At 39.3% G+C, this 16,591-nt stretch overlaps 1 protein-coding gene across 1 annotated transcript in view; it reads right to left on the bottom strand.

Moving 5' to 3' along the window:
- Positions 1 to 14,209, bottom strand: part of SLC9B2 (solute carrier family 9 member B2) — a 47,153-nt gene extending 32,944 nt beyond the window's left edge. The window contains exons 1-2 of the mRNA XM_054591669.1: positions 14,143 to 14,209; positions 439 to 588 (exon numbers count right to left, since the gene is read on the bottom strand). Of these exons, the coding sequence (XP_054447644.1) occupies positions 439 to 528 (90 nt within the window). The 5' untranslated portion in view covers positions 529 to 588; positions 14,143 to 14,209. The remainder of the gene's footprint in view (positions 1 to 438; positions 589 to 14,142) is intronic.
- Positions 14,210 to 16,591: the final 2,382 nt, after the last annotated feature.

The following is a 16,591-nucleotide window of genomic DNA, read 5'->3' as shown; positions in this document are numbered from 1 at the left end:
AAATTTCATTATGTTTTACAATACTGGGTTTAAAAATTAACCTATTTAAGATATGATTCAAAGCAATAGTTGGACAAATGTATAAAAGTGGTTCAGGAAAAGATAACTATCTGTGGTGAAAAACAACTCACATTCATTCACCTACTAGAATTTAAGCAATAAAAGAACCATACTAATAATGGTCAGGCTGGGAACACAATGAATTTCACAGGTTTCTTATTTTTCTAGCCTCATATTGGGCCAGCTGTTAATTACTATCTGGGAAAACTGATAGTCATCCCTACCCTGGACTGTATGAGTTTGAGGATTAAGAATAGGGAGAATTGTTAACCAAGTGATAGAGAATAAAGAGAAAACACTTGTATCATAGATTTGGAAACATATAGTCTCATCTTTAAGGGAACAGTTGGGATGTACTTCATCCAATTACAGATTTACCTGTATTTCTTGATATGTAGAAGCTTTGTGATTCACTACTGTGGATGGCTCCAAATCTTCATGTTCAATTGTTTTATTTTTATCCCCCATGATTTATATTTAAGAATAAGATGATAGAAGGACAATAAACAGGACTTGTTTTTCAGCAATCTGAGATTTAAACAAATAAACAGCCATTTGAGCAATTTAAATTCATGAATTGTCCTTATTTTTTTCCCCTTAGAACTCTGAGTGGTTAAAATAACTTGAAATTAGACGATTCTTAGTTTTCAATGGCTAACCTTTTCTTTGATTACAATAACTTATCCTAATTCTTATCTACCTTTTACCTCTCTTTAAAAAGCCCTTGTTGACCAATATACATTTTTAGGGTGCAGCACTTTAAAGGTTTTATTTACTTATTTTTAGAGAGAGGGGGAGGGAGAGAGAAAGACCGAGAAACACTATGTGAGAGAGAAACATCAATCAATTGCCTCTCATATGTGCCCTGACCAGGGGTTGAATCTGCAATCCAGGCATGTGCCCCGACTGAGAATTGAACTCATGACCATTTACTTTGCAGGGTGATGCCCAACCAACTGAGGCACACTGGTCCAGACTGACCAACGTACATTTATACGATTTCTTTCCCACTCTGTTTTTGTGATTTATACTTAAAATATTCCAAGTAATACTACCATTAACTTTTCTTATCTAAGGGCCAACTTGATGAAGCAGAAAATTCCAAGTAATTTTCCAATGCTGCTATGAAGAAATGAGTCACCAGAGAGAAATCTACGGATTCTATCATTTTCAGAGAAACTAGAGTCACTAATTCTTTCCTAGTTGTAACTTCTAAAGTAAAATTAACAAAAATACAACACTGATCTGAGTAGCCAAAATCTTTTAGACATTGTAATAAGTACTACAGCAGTCACTTGCTTGTTAGTGTGGGCAATTTAAAGATATCAAAACACAGTCTTTGTTCTCTATAGGTTTACATTATGTCAGAGAAAATAAACTTATACAAAATAACTGAAAAACCTGTAAGGCAAACTTCCAAAAACACCAACTTCAATCCCATCCGCCAGGCTTCCTATGCTATGTATACGCTGAGAGCCAAGTACTCCAATTCTTAGCCATTTTGCAGTCAGGGGTGGTCATGTGTCCCAGTCTTCGTAATGAGATACAAGTAGGAGTCCTTGTGGGGGACTTTCATTCTCAGACAATAAGAAAAGGTTTTCAAGGATCATACTGCTTACTCTTTGTCCTCTAATGTTTCCCTTTCTTCTTCCTAAAATGTAGATACACTACCTAGAGGACCAGCAGCCGTTTTCAGTGATGAGACCAAAAGGTCCTATACCAAGGATAGTAGATAAGTAAAACAGGACAAGCTCTTTCCTTGATGACACCCTTGAGTTGCTACATCAGTTTTGGGTTGCCAACCTTTGAGGTAATTGTTTACACCACTGTTAGAGGTCTGCTGGCTCTGGAGGTGGACAAACTTGGGCCCAAAGTTCAGCTCCATCATACACCAAATTGCTTCGCCTCTTTGTAACTACGGTAATTCCTTATCTATACAATAGAGGCTAGAGTGGTTCCAACCATGCATCTGGTAAGAGTGTTGGTTAGTAGCCACTCATGTGCCTTCTTTCTAATTATAATTCTCTAGGAATCTTTTTGCTTTTCCTATTAAGAAGGACAAGGCCTCACCAGTCTTGAAGAATTTACTACTTAATCCAACTGGTTTTCTTTATTATGCTTTTTACCTCTCTTTCAAGGCTAACTTCTTAATTATATTGATTTAATAACACCACTGTCATTTCTTCATCTTTCTTATTCGAGCAATTACATAGAAACTCTTAGGCAGTGTCTCTATAATCACCTCCTTTATGGAATTCCCAATATCACCCAATTCTGTCACTTATGAAGAACACTTTTTATTTATTTATTTTCCTGTTTTAAAAAAATTTTTGTTTTTCAGTTACAGTTGTCCCACATTTCCCCCCATTGCTCTCCCCTGCCCCACCCCCACATTCAATCCCCGCCCCATTGTCTGTGCCCATGAGCTCTCTATTCATGTTCCTTGACTTGCCCCTTCCCCTTCTTCCCTCCGCTTTCCCCTTCCCCCCTCCCCTCTGATCACTGTCAGTTTGTTCTTTATTTCCATGTCTCTGGTGCGAGTAGAAGGAAGCAAATAAGATCAGAGCAGAATTAAATGACTTACACGCTAAAAGAACAATTCAAAGGATCAACAAATTCTGAAGAATATTTTTAAATAGCTAAAAAATATAAATGATTATTTCTGATAGACATAAACAATGAGCTAAAATGAAGCTTTTACAAATTTGTTCGATTAATATTATTGTGGTATTTTTAATTGAATTTATTGAGGTGACATTGGTTCACCAAACCACATAGGTTTCAAGTGTACAACTCAACAAAACATCATCTGCACACTGCATTGTCCACTCATTGTCCCAAGCAAAGTCTTTTTCTGTCCCCATTTCCATCACTTTGCCCACCTTCAATTACTCCCTCCCCGCTCTTTTCCTCTGGCTATCACCACTCTGCTGTCTGTGTCTATGTATTATGTATCGTATATATGTTATTTGATTAATCCCTTCACCTTTCATTCAGTTCCCCAAACTTCCTCCCCTCTGATAACTGTTAGTCTGTTCTCTGTGTCCATGAGTCTGTCTCCACTATGTTTGTTTATTTTGTTCATTAAATTCCACATTATGAGTGAAATAATATGGTATTTGTCTTTCTCCAACTGGCTTATTTCATTTAGCATAATAATCTCCAGGTCCATCCACGCTATCACAAAAAGTAAGATTCCTTTTTTTATGACCGAGTAGCGTTCCACTGTATAAATGCACCAGTTTTTTATCCACTCATCTACTGATGGGCACTTGGGCTGTTTCCAGATCTTGGCTGTTGTAAATAATGCTGCAATGAACATAGGGGTGCTTATGTTCTTTCATGTTAGTGTTTAGGGTTTCTTAGGATATATTCCCAGAAGTGGAATCACTGGGTCATAAGGCAGCTCTATTTTTAACTTTTTGAGGAAACTTCATACTGTTTTCCACAGTGGCTGCATCAGCCTGCATGTCTATCAACAACACACAAGCATTCCCTTTTCTCCACATCCTTCCCAGCACTAGTTGTTTGCTGATTTATTAAAGACAGCCATTCTTGCAGATGTGAGGTGATAACTTACGGTTTTAATTTGCATCTCTCTGATGATTAGTGAGGTTGATCATTTTTTTCCCTATGTATATTGCCCATCTGTACGTCCTCTTTGGCGAAGTGTCTATTCAGGTGCTTTGCCCATTTTTAAATTGCATTGTCTGTCTTCCTGGTGTTGAGTTGTATGAGTTCTTTATATATTTTGGAAATTAACAGCTTATTAGATGTATCATTGGTGAATCTGTTGTCCTGTTCAATGGATTCTCTTCTCATTTTGTTAATGATTTCCTTCGCTGTTCAAAATCCTTTTAGTTTAATTTGGATTATGGTTATTTTTAACATAAACAATCAAAACTTAGAATGTTGCACAGTATGGGCAATCGGTGGGCATTTACACAGATTTGTGTTCCAAAAATTTTTTTCCTATTTCCCTATAGTTCCACTAAGGAAGCCAAAGTACTTATCAGTGGTCAGAGAGGTATTGCAGGGAGAAAGCTAAAATAAAATACCAGTATTTTAATAAGTTCAGGAAAACAACTTACAACTAACTAGTTAACTCTATTTACTTTCTGTTACGTTTTCATTTCCAAAAGAATGCACACCGTCATTATCACTTCAGAAAACCTATTTAAATTTAGTAAAATCACAAAATGTAACCTTTACTTAAAACAACCATGTTCATAGTATTTACTATTCATAGTCACTGGGTCTTGAAATTACAATAGTATATCTTCTGTTAAGAATGCAGTTTTGGGAAAAAAGGGAGAGATAATATGTAAAAATGACCTTTGAAGGGTCATAGGAAATGTCATGAAATCCATTGAAAAGTAGAAAGTTTATATTCCTTACTAATAGGGAGGCACTTGAGGTCTCACCTCAGAGCCCATTAACTCTTAGCGCAACAGCATGGATGGAACTGGAGAGCATTATGCTAAGAGAAATAAGCCAGGCGGTGAAAGACAAATATCATATGATCTCACCTATAAGTGGAACCTAATCAACAAAACAAACAAACAAGCAAAACAGAACCAGAGACATGGAAATAAAGAACAAACTGACAGTAACCAGAGGGGAGGGAGAGGGGGATAACAGGGGAAATAAGAGGAAAGGTCTGGTCAAAGACCATGTATAAGAGGACCCATGGACATGGACGAGAGTGGAGACTGACTGAGGGAGAGGGGATGGGTGGGTCAGGGGAGAGCAACAGGGGAAAAATTAGGATGACTGTAATTGAACAACAATAAAAAAAATAATAATTCTAATGACTTTGCCCATCTGGTTTCCAAACCTTTGGAAAATAAGATGTTATAAATTAAAATGTAGAAAGAGATTGTGATAGAAGCAAACTGACAGCAACATGAATGAGAGCTGATAGTGAAAGACAAAGAATAGCAATCTCAGGCTACAAAATGTGGGGATAAATATCTTTTCCATAGGGAATATTTGTACTTTTGGCCCAACAAGCATTCCCCCACCTCTTTTTTGGGTAACAGTACACTAATTTTGTTTTGTGGAATCCTCATCTCCCTGATTCCCTATTGATGTGGTTCATGTGAGACTGTCATCCTCAACCTTCCCAAGCCCCGTGCTCCAACAATGCTCCAGAGGTGAGGACAGGCCTGGCCAATGCGGGAGCTCCTTCCCAATCACATGACTGTTTCAGCCAGGAGCACCTGGCCTGTGCCTCACCAGTGAGAGTCAGCTCTAAGGTAGTTACTAGAACCACTAGAAAAGAGCTTTCCTTCTGTTGGGGCTGCTTAACTCCAGGCTTGGCTATTGGTAATCCTTGTAACATACGAAGAAAGCCCTCCAAAGAACAAAATCACCACAGAGCAAAGCAGATTCTTAATATAGAAAGGGAGAAAGAGAAAACTCCAAATTAATAAGCACATTGTTGGTACACCTGGAAGCATCTCCCTTTCAGTTAGGTGAGCCAATAACTAGTAACTTCCTTACTAGTTTCAGTTGGCTTCTGTCACTTGCTACCAAATGAATTCTTAATAATGACCTTCATACCTGATTGGTCCCTGAAGGATCCCCTCCATGACAACAGATGTTTAGAAAGGTGATTTTACATCTTCAAGAAAATGAGAAATAATACATGGAAATATTTTGTTTTAGAGGGCATTAAAATATATAATATAGTTTAGAGATCATTTTTAAAGAGAATGTTAAAGTAAAAATATTTGGTATTCAATGTTTTGGCCCCAGAGTGACCCCTACTCACACACCCTTAACCTAGAGGAGCCTCCAACCCCATTGAACTGCAAAAGGTCTGGGAAACACAGGAGACCACAGACAACGTTTCATGAGCATTGCTTGCTGGGCTACACTAGCACATTATAGGTTTTCAGTAAATATTTTTATTGAATATATGAATGAATAAATAAATGATTGCTCATAGGAAACTCTAAAACCTCTACAATGACTCCTGATCTGTGTCTAGCCCCACCTCACCATATGTGGAAGGAAAGCCTGGTTTCATCTGGCTTCTTCCTCTAAGCCCCAAGTCATTTGCTTAAGCTTCCCTTTGATGCTCATAATGCCCACACATGAGGAACTGACTCTACCAGAGTTTTTGGTATTTACTTGGGAGGTTCTTTAATGGGCTGGGTTACTTTGCTCATAATTTCCGGTGAGTAAGGTCCTGAAACAAACAAAATCTCAGGTCCAGAATTTACCAAAGACTTTCAGGCCATGAAAAAAGCAAAGGGTTGAGAAAGTCATTTTCTCCAAGAAAATTCTTCTTTATGAAAAATAGCAGCAATTATATCTAAAGGCATAAGAGACAGGCAAAAACAGAGAGCAAACCTATGAAGGACAGTTCTCACAATGAGAGTCTAAAGTCCCAAAAAGGTCACTTAAAGATTGAAGCACAGGACAGTTCTCCTAATAACAGGTGCACAAACATAAAACTACCCTTCACTGCTTGTTTTTTACCAACTTGCCATTTCTGGGAAAATGGTTTTTGTCACCCCTGATTCCTTTAAAAATGTTTTTTATTAATCTTCACCCCAGGGTATGTTTATTGATTTCAAGGAGAGAACAAGGGAGAGAGAGTGAGAATAACATTGATGTGAGAGAGACATCGATTGGTTGTCTTCCATACACCCCCTGACGGGGGATTGGGTCTGCAACCTAGCTGTGTGCCCCGACATGGAATCAAACCCGAAACCTTTTGGTGTACGGGATGATGCTCCAACCAACTGAGCCACTTGGCCAGGGCCATCACATCTGATTCTTAATTTTCAAATTTGTATCCCTCAGTAAACCAATTAATTAGTTGTGCCAACTTGGTGAAGGATGGGTTGAAGGACAGGGAGAAAATAGGAAATTCTGAAACACATTGAAAGAAATAATCCAAGTTCCTGTTCTAGACCTGTGTGGCTGCTTACCTCACCCATAGCACTTCATAGAAAGCTGACCTCCAGAGCAGAGAATGAACGCATCCAACCTAGCCGACAGACCCCAGACTGAAGAGGCTCATCATTGGCTGACTTGCACCTAACAAGATGACCTCTCATTAAAAAAAAAAAATTGGTATTCAATAAAATAAGTGTCAGTTAGCCACAAAATTAATTTAAGTGAAATGCTTTGTTTTTCAACAATGTTACTTTAAATGAGATACTGTAGTTTATGGACCTTATTATTTTTTCCACTGTGTTCATGAAGTCTTTTAAAATCCTTGATCCCAGAGATTGTTCAAGAGATCTCTTAAGAACTGATCTGACTTCAAAATTCTCACCACAAGAAAAAAAAAATTGTAACTATGTGAGATGATAGATGTTAGCTAAACTTATTGTGCTAATCATTTCACAGTACATATATATATCGAACTATTTTGTGTACACCTTAAACTAATAGAATGTTATATACCAATTACATCTCAATAAAAACCACAGAGGAGGGAGAATCAATCTGAGATGTTGGTGTCTGGGATAGAAAAATTAAAAAGTGAGAAAATATGGAAAAAAATAAATGGTTTCAAAGTACCTAAGAATCACAGTGTAATGGAACAATAAAAGTTGAGAAGGTCCTGTAGGGCCCAGTGGTGCAGCTTCCTGGTCACTTGATCTTGGCATTATAGGTATGACCCCCATGTGGGCTGTGTGTACCTTCTTATCCTAGTTGAGCCTTTTTAATTTTTTTCTTTTTTAAAATTATATTTTATTGATTATGCTATTACAGTTGTCCCAGTTTTTCCCTCTCTGCTCCCTCCCCCCAGCTCCCCCCTCTCCCTCAGGCAATCCCCACACCATTCTAAAACAACATGTGCAAAGGCATTCATGCTTTTCTTTAGCATTCCCAGGAAACAATTTCCTACAGGACTCCGCACGCTTAGAAACTACGTTGGCTTAATTTGAGCTTTATTTTCCAGTAGTAGGGATATATGCGACCAAATTAATAGAGCAATGGACCTCAAAGGAACAGTCTCCTTAGTCTTTCCTCCAAACTTGAGAGAAAACTATAGATCAAGAACATGAGTAGTTCTGTATATGTATATGTATCTGTGTATGTATGTGTATATGTATGTGCATAGAAAAAAAGTGTGTTAGCAATAGTTGCCTTTGGGAACAGAAAGGGAATTGGCATGGTTTTTGTTCTCTATATTCTCATTTTTATTCTCTATATTTCTGTACTAAGATTTTTATGATAAGATTTTCTTATGTATTCAATAATTTAAAATACATTAAGAAGAATTACTCAATTCTTAAAGTTCTAGAGAATACAAAATGATAAGTTTTCTTTGGCAATGGTATTTTTCATAGACAGAATCTGGTGATTGGATTTTAGGCAACTTAATCCTCCTAGCCACTATTTAAGGTCATTTTTTGTTTTTGTGGTTTTCAAAGAAGATAGGGAACTGCCTAGAATCTTCTATAGCAGTAATTTTCATATTTTTAAAGCCAAAAATCTTTTATGAAATAAAACCTTATCCTGGAATCCAACAAATGGGACAGATAAGGGTGGCGCTGCAGGAGCCCTGTCCACTTGCCCGTTTCTCCCAGCAGGTGCGGCGCACTTTGAAAACCAGTTCTGTAAATATGCGTTCACCTATGGAGGGATGTTTGTGAAATCAGCCTTCCTGTTTTGAGGTTATCTTAGTGATCTAAATGTTTAAAAGCGCTTTCTATGATATTCCAGAGGAAATAAAAGAACTATCAATTTGCAAATATCCATAGGCTTTTGGTCAAGAAAAATATGCCTACTGCTATCAACTAAATTCCTGCTAAAAGATCATCACATAGATGAAGACTAGTTATTTCTGTTATTTTCTGTTTGTGACATTGACAGTTTGACATTTAATGGGGGGGTTCATTGAGAATTCACATGGATTGTTGGAATACTCTACGTGCTGGATTCATGCACTGGAAGGGGCGTCTCCGCAGCTGTTTATTAAATGCTCCGTAACAGTTTAATAATAGGCATCTCCTACCTTTGGTGTTCATCCAGTCATGCATTGAAAGAGTAGGTTCTCAGTCTCAAACAGTATTGCTATGCAGAACATATAGAAACCTTCCAGGTTCTGGACTCTGCTAATAAACTCCGATCCAAAGTTCATTTCCCAAATGGAACCCTGACTGGCGTGGCTCAGTTGGTTGAACATCATACCTCCCTAGCAGTGAGGAATTCAGATCAAGCAAAGAGTAGGGCTTAACATTTCCTTGACAATAAAATTACTGAAATGATTGAGATTGTTTTCCTAAATGAGAACTCCCTTATTTAAAAGTGTTAGGTATGCCAACCACATGCGACCACATTATCAAGGGAAAACTGCCATTCTATTTGTTTAATTGATACAGTAATTTGGTTGAATCATCATATAGTAAAACACTGTGTAATGAGATATGAATGAAAGAATGTTATGCGTAGGCAAGAAAGACACAATACTGGCTTCTCCCCTTTCTAATCTTTCTCCCTATGAAGGGCAAGTATTTAATTTTAAGTTTAAATATTATTTCTTGGTCAACTAAAATCAGAATCTCTAGAGACTGAATCTCCTCAAATGTGGCGGACAAGATTTACTGCCTAAATGCCACTGCCCATTTATGCCAGTGGGACCCTTTCCCACTACCAGTATCACTATCAATCTTTGTAACACCATTCCTCCTTGTCAGCTATTGGTTTAGGGCTAAGCATAATTCATCTCTTGCCAACGAAATTTATGGGCAAGGCTATTGAGGCCACTCGGTAAGATTTTATTTCCTAATAAAAAGGGGCAAGTGGAAATTTCGCTCCTCTTTTTGTCTTTAAAGGTCCTTATGTTTGTGTGTGAGGGTGGCAGGGGAAGGTGGAGTCGTGGATGGGAACTGTGTTTCTTGGAACTCTAGTAGCCATCATTTGCTCATGAAGAAAAAGTCAAAATTAGCTCAGAGAAAGCAACCTAGACTCTGATATCACTGGGCTACTGAACAAAACCCTGGATCCACTTACTTTCAAACATATTGTTGTATGAGAAAAGTAAGCTTGTATTTTTGAAGGAAATTTTAGCCAAACATCCTGTTACTTGCTGCCAAAAGCAACCCAACCATCACAAGAGGTGACTTTTATGCAAAGCTAACTCCGTGAAGCTACGATGAGGAGTAATGATGAGGAAACTTAGGCTTACTCAGCATCTGGCTTGGTGAATATCTTCATGGAAGATGATCAGAACACTGCCTTTGTATTGACGATTCTCAAAAATGTTCACAAAATAACATTTAGTGCCAAGCGTTTTAGTGTTGTTCTTTTGACCAACAAAGATGATATGGATTGTAAGGTTATATATTTCCTCTCCCCTACCCTTGAAGTTCAGTTGTAGTATTTGAATATTGAATTAAAAGAAAAGTTGAGTTTATGGGCATTTGATTGTTTTCTAAATTTTTACTCAAGTAACAACCAAAACAACCAAAACAACAACAAAATACCATTACCATTGCTGTTTGTAGTTTTACTTTTTTTGTTTTTTTCTACTGGGAAAAATTCTACCAGTCATTTAAGATCTAATTCAAATGTCATCTTCTCAATTAGTATTTCCTAACTCTATGTAAACTAACTCTGTCCGTCTTTTTTTCTGAGGACTCATTCATTCATTCACTCATTCGTTCAACAAACATCTATTAAGCTCTTGCCAAGTTCTAGCCCTTGTGCTGGAATTCAAAAGTGGCCAAGTTGCAATATAGTTAGAAAATAATAGATCATTCCGTAAGCAACCATAATGAAGTATGGTAACTTTCAATAGCAACCTCACCCCTTCACAATCAGTAAAGTTTACCAGACTTTTACTGGGTTTTTATGGTGTATAAGACACAAGAGATACAAAGATAACTGAGATGCAGTCTCCCTTCTTTAAGAATGATAGAGACTAATATGTCTTCACCAAACTAGTTTCCTCTGCTGCCTGGGCACACAGAGAGTTGACATTTCCCAGCCTTCCTCACAGGTCAGTGTGGCATGTAACCAAGGTCTGGCCAATGGGACGTGGACATAAGTAATGTATGGTACTTCCATTCCTCACCTATAAGAAACCTCTCATGCAACCTTCCACATACCCTCTCTCTTCCTGACCATTGCCCAGAAACCAAGGACTCCAGGGTTTTAGGGATGGCAAAGCCCTAATATACAAAGAGTTTGGGTTCTTGCATCACTGAATAGAAGGCCATCAGCTAAACACCATTATATAAGTGAGAAATAGGCTTATCTGAGAAAGAAATAAGCTTTTACCACACTGTTACTGAGATTCTGGAATTCATCTGTTAGAGCTGCTAGCGTTACCTTTAGGTAATGCAACTACAATGTGAGAAGTATAGGCACGGAGTTAAACAAGGGAAAGGAGGTATTGCCTTGTTTGGCTGGGGCCAAGTGATACCTGAATAAAGCCTTGAAAGATGACTTAGTCCTGTAAAGAAAACCAAGACCATTACAGGCAGAGGAACCACATGATTACAGGACGTGAGGTGAAAAGGAAAGTGCACGTAGGGAATCTATGCCTGGCTATATTAATTAGAGCATTGTGTTCAAGAAGTGGCGTCAGATGAAATGGAGATCAAAACTCCAAGTATAAATCCTGTGACACCGCCTCCCACATGGGCCATTTTGGGCAAGGTAACCAGTCTGGATAAGTTTCTTCATCTGTAAAAGAGTGATAATGCCTATGTCACAGAAAACCTTAAAAACAGGACTAGGTACATATTATAGTCCCCATGGCATCCTCCCAATGCTTTATCTTCCTTTTATAAGATATTCCCTGAGACAGAAGTATGCATTTACTGTATGGAAGAGCACAGATAAGGGAAACTGCTAAATTTGAACCTTTTAGTCCTTCACATAAACCACAGAAAAGTAAATAAAATAATAGATTTCTAAAAAGACAAAGAGCTTTTATTATATGGACAAGATGTACTTAATAACTTTATAAGGCTGTTACAAACTCTTTAGAACTTATCATGAACGCCTTCTTATTACACAAGTGCATATGTAGGCAGCTCCACTTCCCTCCATGCTATGCTCCTAGGCTTTGTGTGAAACAGATGTAAACCCTTCACAGAGGAAACATCTGTTTTATCATTGGGGTCCTGTTTTATCACAGACCAAAGAGCCAGTGACCTATCAATTATCAGTAGGACTAGTAAATAATTGGTCATGAACCAGATATTCAACAATCCCTTGTGACAGGACATATTCTGTAAATGTTTTAAACAAAGAAATGTTTTACCTTATACTTGTAGAGCAAGAGACTTCAGAGGTAATCTAGTCTATAGGTTACAAACTCAAATGCCTTCAGGGCCAAACTCAAATGTGGGGTATGAGGCAACTGGAGAAGGCCCAGCCTCAGTGAAGGCGTTCAAATCACTACCAGCCTCTGGATGTAACCTCTTGGTTTCATTTCTCATCTAAAGAAACCGAAGAGGTTTCGGTGTAGGTGCCTCTTAGAAGCTACATACCAAACATATTGATCAAGTCAAGGAAAGCTGAAAACCATAACCACTCCTGGTATTTTAAGCAGAAAGAGATTTTATACAGGGAATTAAGTGAACTGATGAAAGGGTTAGAAGTATAGGGTCTAAACTTGGCCTCTAGGAATGATTTCTAGAATATTAGTAACTGATCAACCAAAGGATGTACTATTTTTTTTTGTACAATCAGGAGGTCCCCTAGGCACTGCACCTGGAATTCATGAGCACCACTTGAAGCTGCAACCCCAAGAAGCTGGGATCTGGACGCTGCCTGAACAGGGAGCACCGAATATGTTCGCATCTCCCTCAGCTGCCTCTCGTTAGCTACGGAGCAGGTGATTCAACACAACAATGTCGAGTCTGGCTGTCACTGCTGCTGGAAGTCTTGCCAACACCCACAGTTCTGGAGACTGGACACTGGCATCTCCTGGACCTTCCTTGCCCACAGAAAACAGCCAAAGGTTCCAGGGGAATGACCTCTGTCTCACCCCTGTCTTTGAAATCTCAGGCAAGTCATCTATTTGCCTGACCCTAGTTTTATATCCAGAACCCTAGCTGGAAGGTAGTACAGGAAATGTTTTTAGCTTTTCAGTTTCTCCAGTGGCGGAACACACACTAGAAGCAGGCAGGAATGGATCTGAGGGACAAACTTCTGCACCCAGCACAGCCAGTTTAGGTGTAATCCCCAGGACTCAGACCTCCGTTACTGACTTTTCCCCACTTATTCTATAATGCCTTCTATGGAAACCCTAAAAAATAAAAATAAATAAAAATAAAAAAGTGCCAAAGGTTTAGTCACTATGGTTATAATTCTAAATATCTTAATAGGTTAGAAAATGTATTATGTGAATAAGTCACTTTGCTCATATTATTAGTATAGCATGAATTACACGACCTAATGACTTTTTAGGTATGGTCTTACCCTTTGGATTTTGAACTACTGAAAGGCAGAAACTGTCTTTGATTCCTATTTGTGTTTCCTGTCTCCATGTCTGCCTGGCCCAGAGAAGACACACCGGTATTTGCTGAATTGAAATGTTTCACTTTTGATTTGGAGAAAAACAGTACGCCAGAATTTCATGAGTACTGTGTGGCAGCAATAATGTCAAGTGGAGGCCCCATTACAGAGCAGTGGGGAAAAGCAGTTTTAGTTTTTCAATGAAAACAGAGGTTGACCAGGGTAAGAAAGGTCTCTATCTGGGGGCTCTCAGGAAATGGTGCCTTTCTGCTATTAATCTTTAGGCCCACAAATCTTACCACAGTCCAGATAGATAATGAGGATGAGGTAACAAATTGATGCCTAGTATTAACGTTAACGAAACCACAGACATACTCAGCGTGCGCTTTGAGCAGGTGGTTGTTTTCCAGTCTGTAGGATTTGACGGTACCTAGCACCTCCGGGTGCTAACGTAGCGCACAGTAGCAGCACCCCCTGGTTGATGTCAGAACAAAAACAAAATCAAGAGAAACCCAGCCAAACAACAACGCAACGCAAAGGGCTAGGGGCTCGCTCCCAGTTCTGACCTGGCAAGCCCACCAAGGTTCCCGCGGCTGGCGCCTGTTCCTTGCACACTTTGTGTTCTCCAGGAACACTCACCTCGCGGTCTCTGGCGCGGGCAGCCTGCTCTGCCCGGCGACTAGGAGATGGGATAAAAAGCTCTGCCAGGGAGCCTCGTCCAGCTGCGGCGCGCCGGGCCGCCGAGTCGCCGAGTCGCTCATCGCAGCAGGCGGAGCCCGGGGCAGCGATTAGTGCCGCTTGCCGCGCGGTGGGCGCGCCGCGGATGACTGCGGCCCAGCCTTTTCCGCAAGCGCGCGGGGCGGCCTCGCGGTGGGGCAAGCCGCAGGGAAGCAGGAGCAGCCCGCGGGCAAACCTGGGCTGTAGTTCCCTACGAGTCTCTGCCGACGTTGGGGTCTGGCGGCGCGGAAGCGGGGCTCGCCCGGCCGAGCACCGGGAGGCCACTTCCCGGGACCTCGGAGCGGCCCCGTGCGGGCTTCGGTCGTTGGTTCCCGCTGGGTTGGCTTTCCGACCCCTGGCGCCCGGATGAACGCGTCTCTCCGCCAAGCGGCCCGGAAAGGTCGCCCTTGGAGCGCAGAGCCAGGCGCGGAGTGTTGCCCGAAGATGCCTGGACCCTGGGCGAGGACGCGCTGCGCTGGCTCTTCGGGAGCCAGGAGCGAAGGCTGGACTGCATGGTTGGTTTATGGTTTCCTACACCAACCTCTGTGTTCTGCCTGGGAACGCCACCTTTTAGGTGTATTTTGTGAAAGGATCTTCTGTGCGATGGGAAGACCAAGATTCTTCCGTTGACCAATTAAGCAGGATAAAAGACTTGTTCTTCCCCCTTTACCACCTCTTTCACACGTGCCCTTCCTATTGTTTCAGGTTTTAACTTTTCCATCAGAAGTTTGATTCTTTTCCCGTTACAACTACCTTCCATTTCCCTGTCTTCCTTTCCTCTGTATTTTACCCCTCCAACTAAGTGTGTACATATACCCCACGTCCCTTTTGGGGTAATTTTCATTTCCATTTGAAGTAAAAATTTTCTTACCTCTTTTTCACTCCATTAAGCAAGTGCCAATTTTAATCACTTCTTTTCAGGCAAGAACAATGTCAAACAAATGCCTCCACCAGACAGAAACCGCTCGCTCTTGTCTCTCAGGTCGTCGTTTGTGGAAAGAGTGGATGAACCTACTTTCTATCCAATAAGCTGTTCCAGAGCATCTAAAATGATTATTTTCCTAAACCGAACCCTTCCTCTTCGAAGGCTGGCTCAAGTTTCTAGTGACATCCAGCTTCCTCTTACTGCAGGAATGAAACATATTTTTCCATTTCTTTCAGTCATATGATCTTCATTGATACATCACCTGATTTGATTAGCATGCCACTTTGGAGAACTTTTGAACTGCTGGGCTAGATTTTACTTTGCTTTTATTGTTTATAATGTTTTATAGTTTATAGTGAGCTCTGAGAGAACCAACTATGAGGGAACATTTGTTAAAGTTAGAATGCATTTTGTAGAATCATGTTTTTATTTAGAATTCATTTGTTCACAGCTGTACATATACATCTGTCCTTGCTCACAGTGTAAAGTACTTCATAACATACACTTTAGTGTTCTCTACCTCACTTGATAAGAAGTTACAGCATTTTGGTTATGTTACACTCAAAAGAAATGCAGGTCATTTGGCTCAATTTCCTACTTTCACAAACTGGAAAACTAAAATCCAAGATAAGTTGAGTGACTTGGTCTAGGTCACAAACCAAGCTATCTAAACCGGGCTACCAGCTCCAGAATCCAACTCAAATCTTATAATCAATGGACTCTTTGGGAATGCTAGTCAAAGTATCCTTCTCTGTCAATTTTAACTCACTTTTATCAATTGCAAAATACTCTTCCTCATACATAAAATGTTAACTGTTCATTGTACATTTCAATACTTTCTTTGCTATTATGAAAGAGAAAAGGCTAACTATAACCACTCATTTATTGAGTAGCTACTATATATGTGTATCATACCATTTGGTCTTTTGAAGTAACAAGTAAAATAAAAATAAAACACTGTAACAGAAAGAACAAGGAAACTTTCTAATAATCTCTTACAGAATTATCATCCATAAATTTACTTAAAGTTTTCTTAAAATTTTTATTTTCTTTATTTATTCCTGTTATGTGGTTCACTTATATTTATCTACCCAGAGACTATTTTATTTCTAAATTCCATGTCCTCTTGTCTGTTAAACTGGAATTTGGTGAAGAAAAGCTATACCTAATTAAAGAAATATTCCCCAAACTGACATTCTGCCAAGTTATTTAACTCTATTTATTTAGGCCCATGTCAAATATCATTGTTTATTTTAATAAAGATTTTTTTAGTTAAAGAAGTTAAATACTAAGAAAATAGTACTTAACTATAAGTGACAGCATCCAGTAAATATAAATACCTGCTGGTTATTTGTCTTTTATGTAACAGATCAGCAATATAGTTCTGACTAAACTCCTTTTAATGTAAGTTATTGAAGCCAAACTACTTCCTACCTCTGGTATTCA

Source organism: Pteronotus mesoamericanus, unplaced genomic scaffold, assembly GCF_021234165.1.
Source record: "Pteronotus mesoamericanus isolate MK-2021 breed Mesoamerican mustached bat unplaced genomic scaffold, CSHL_Meso_final scaffold_232, whole genome shotgun sequence".
NCBI lineage: Eukaryota > Metazoa > Chordata > Mammalia > Chiroptera > Mormoopidae > Pteronotus > Pteronotus mesoamericanus.
Note: the sequence above shows the minus strand (reverse complement) of the source record. Positions and strands in the feature narration are given on the sequence as shown.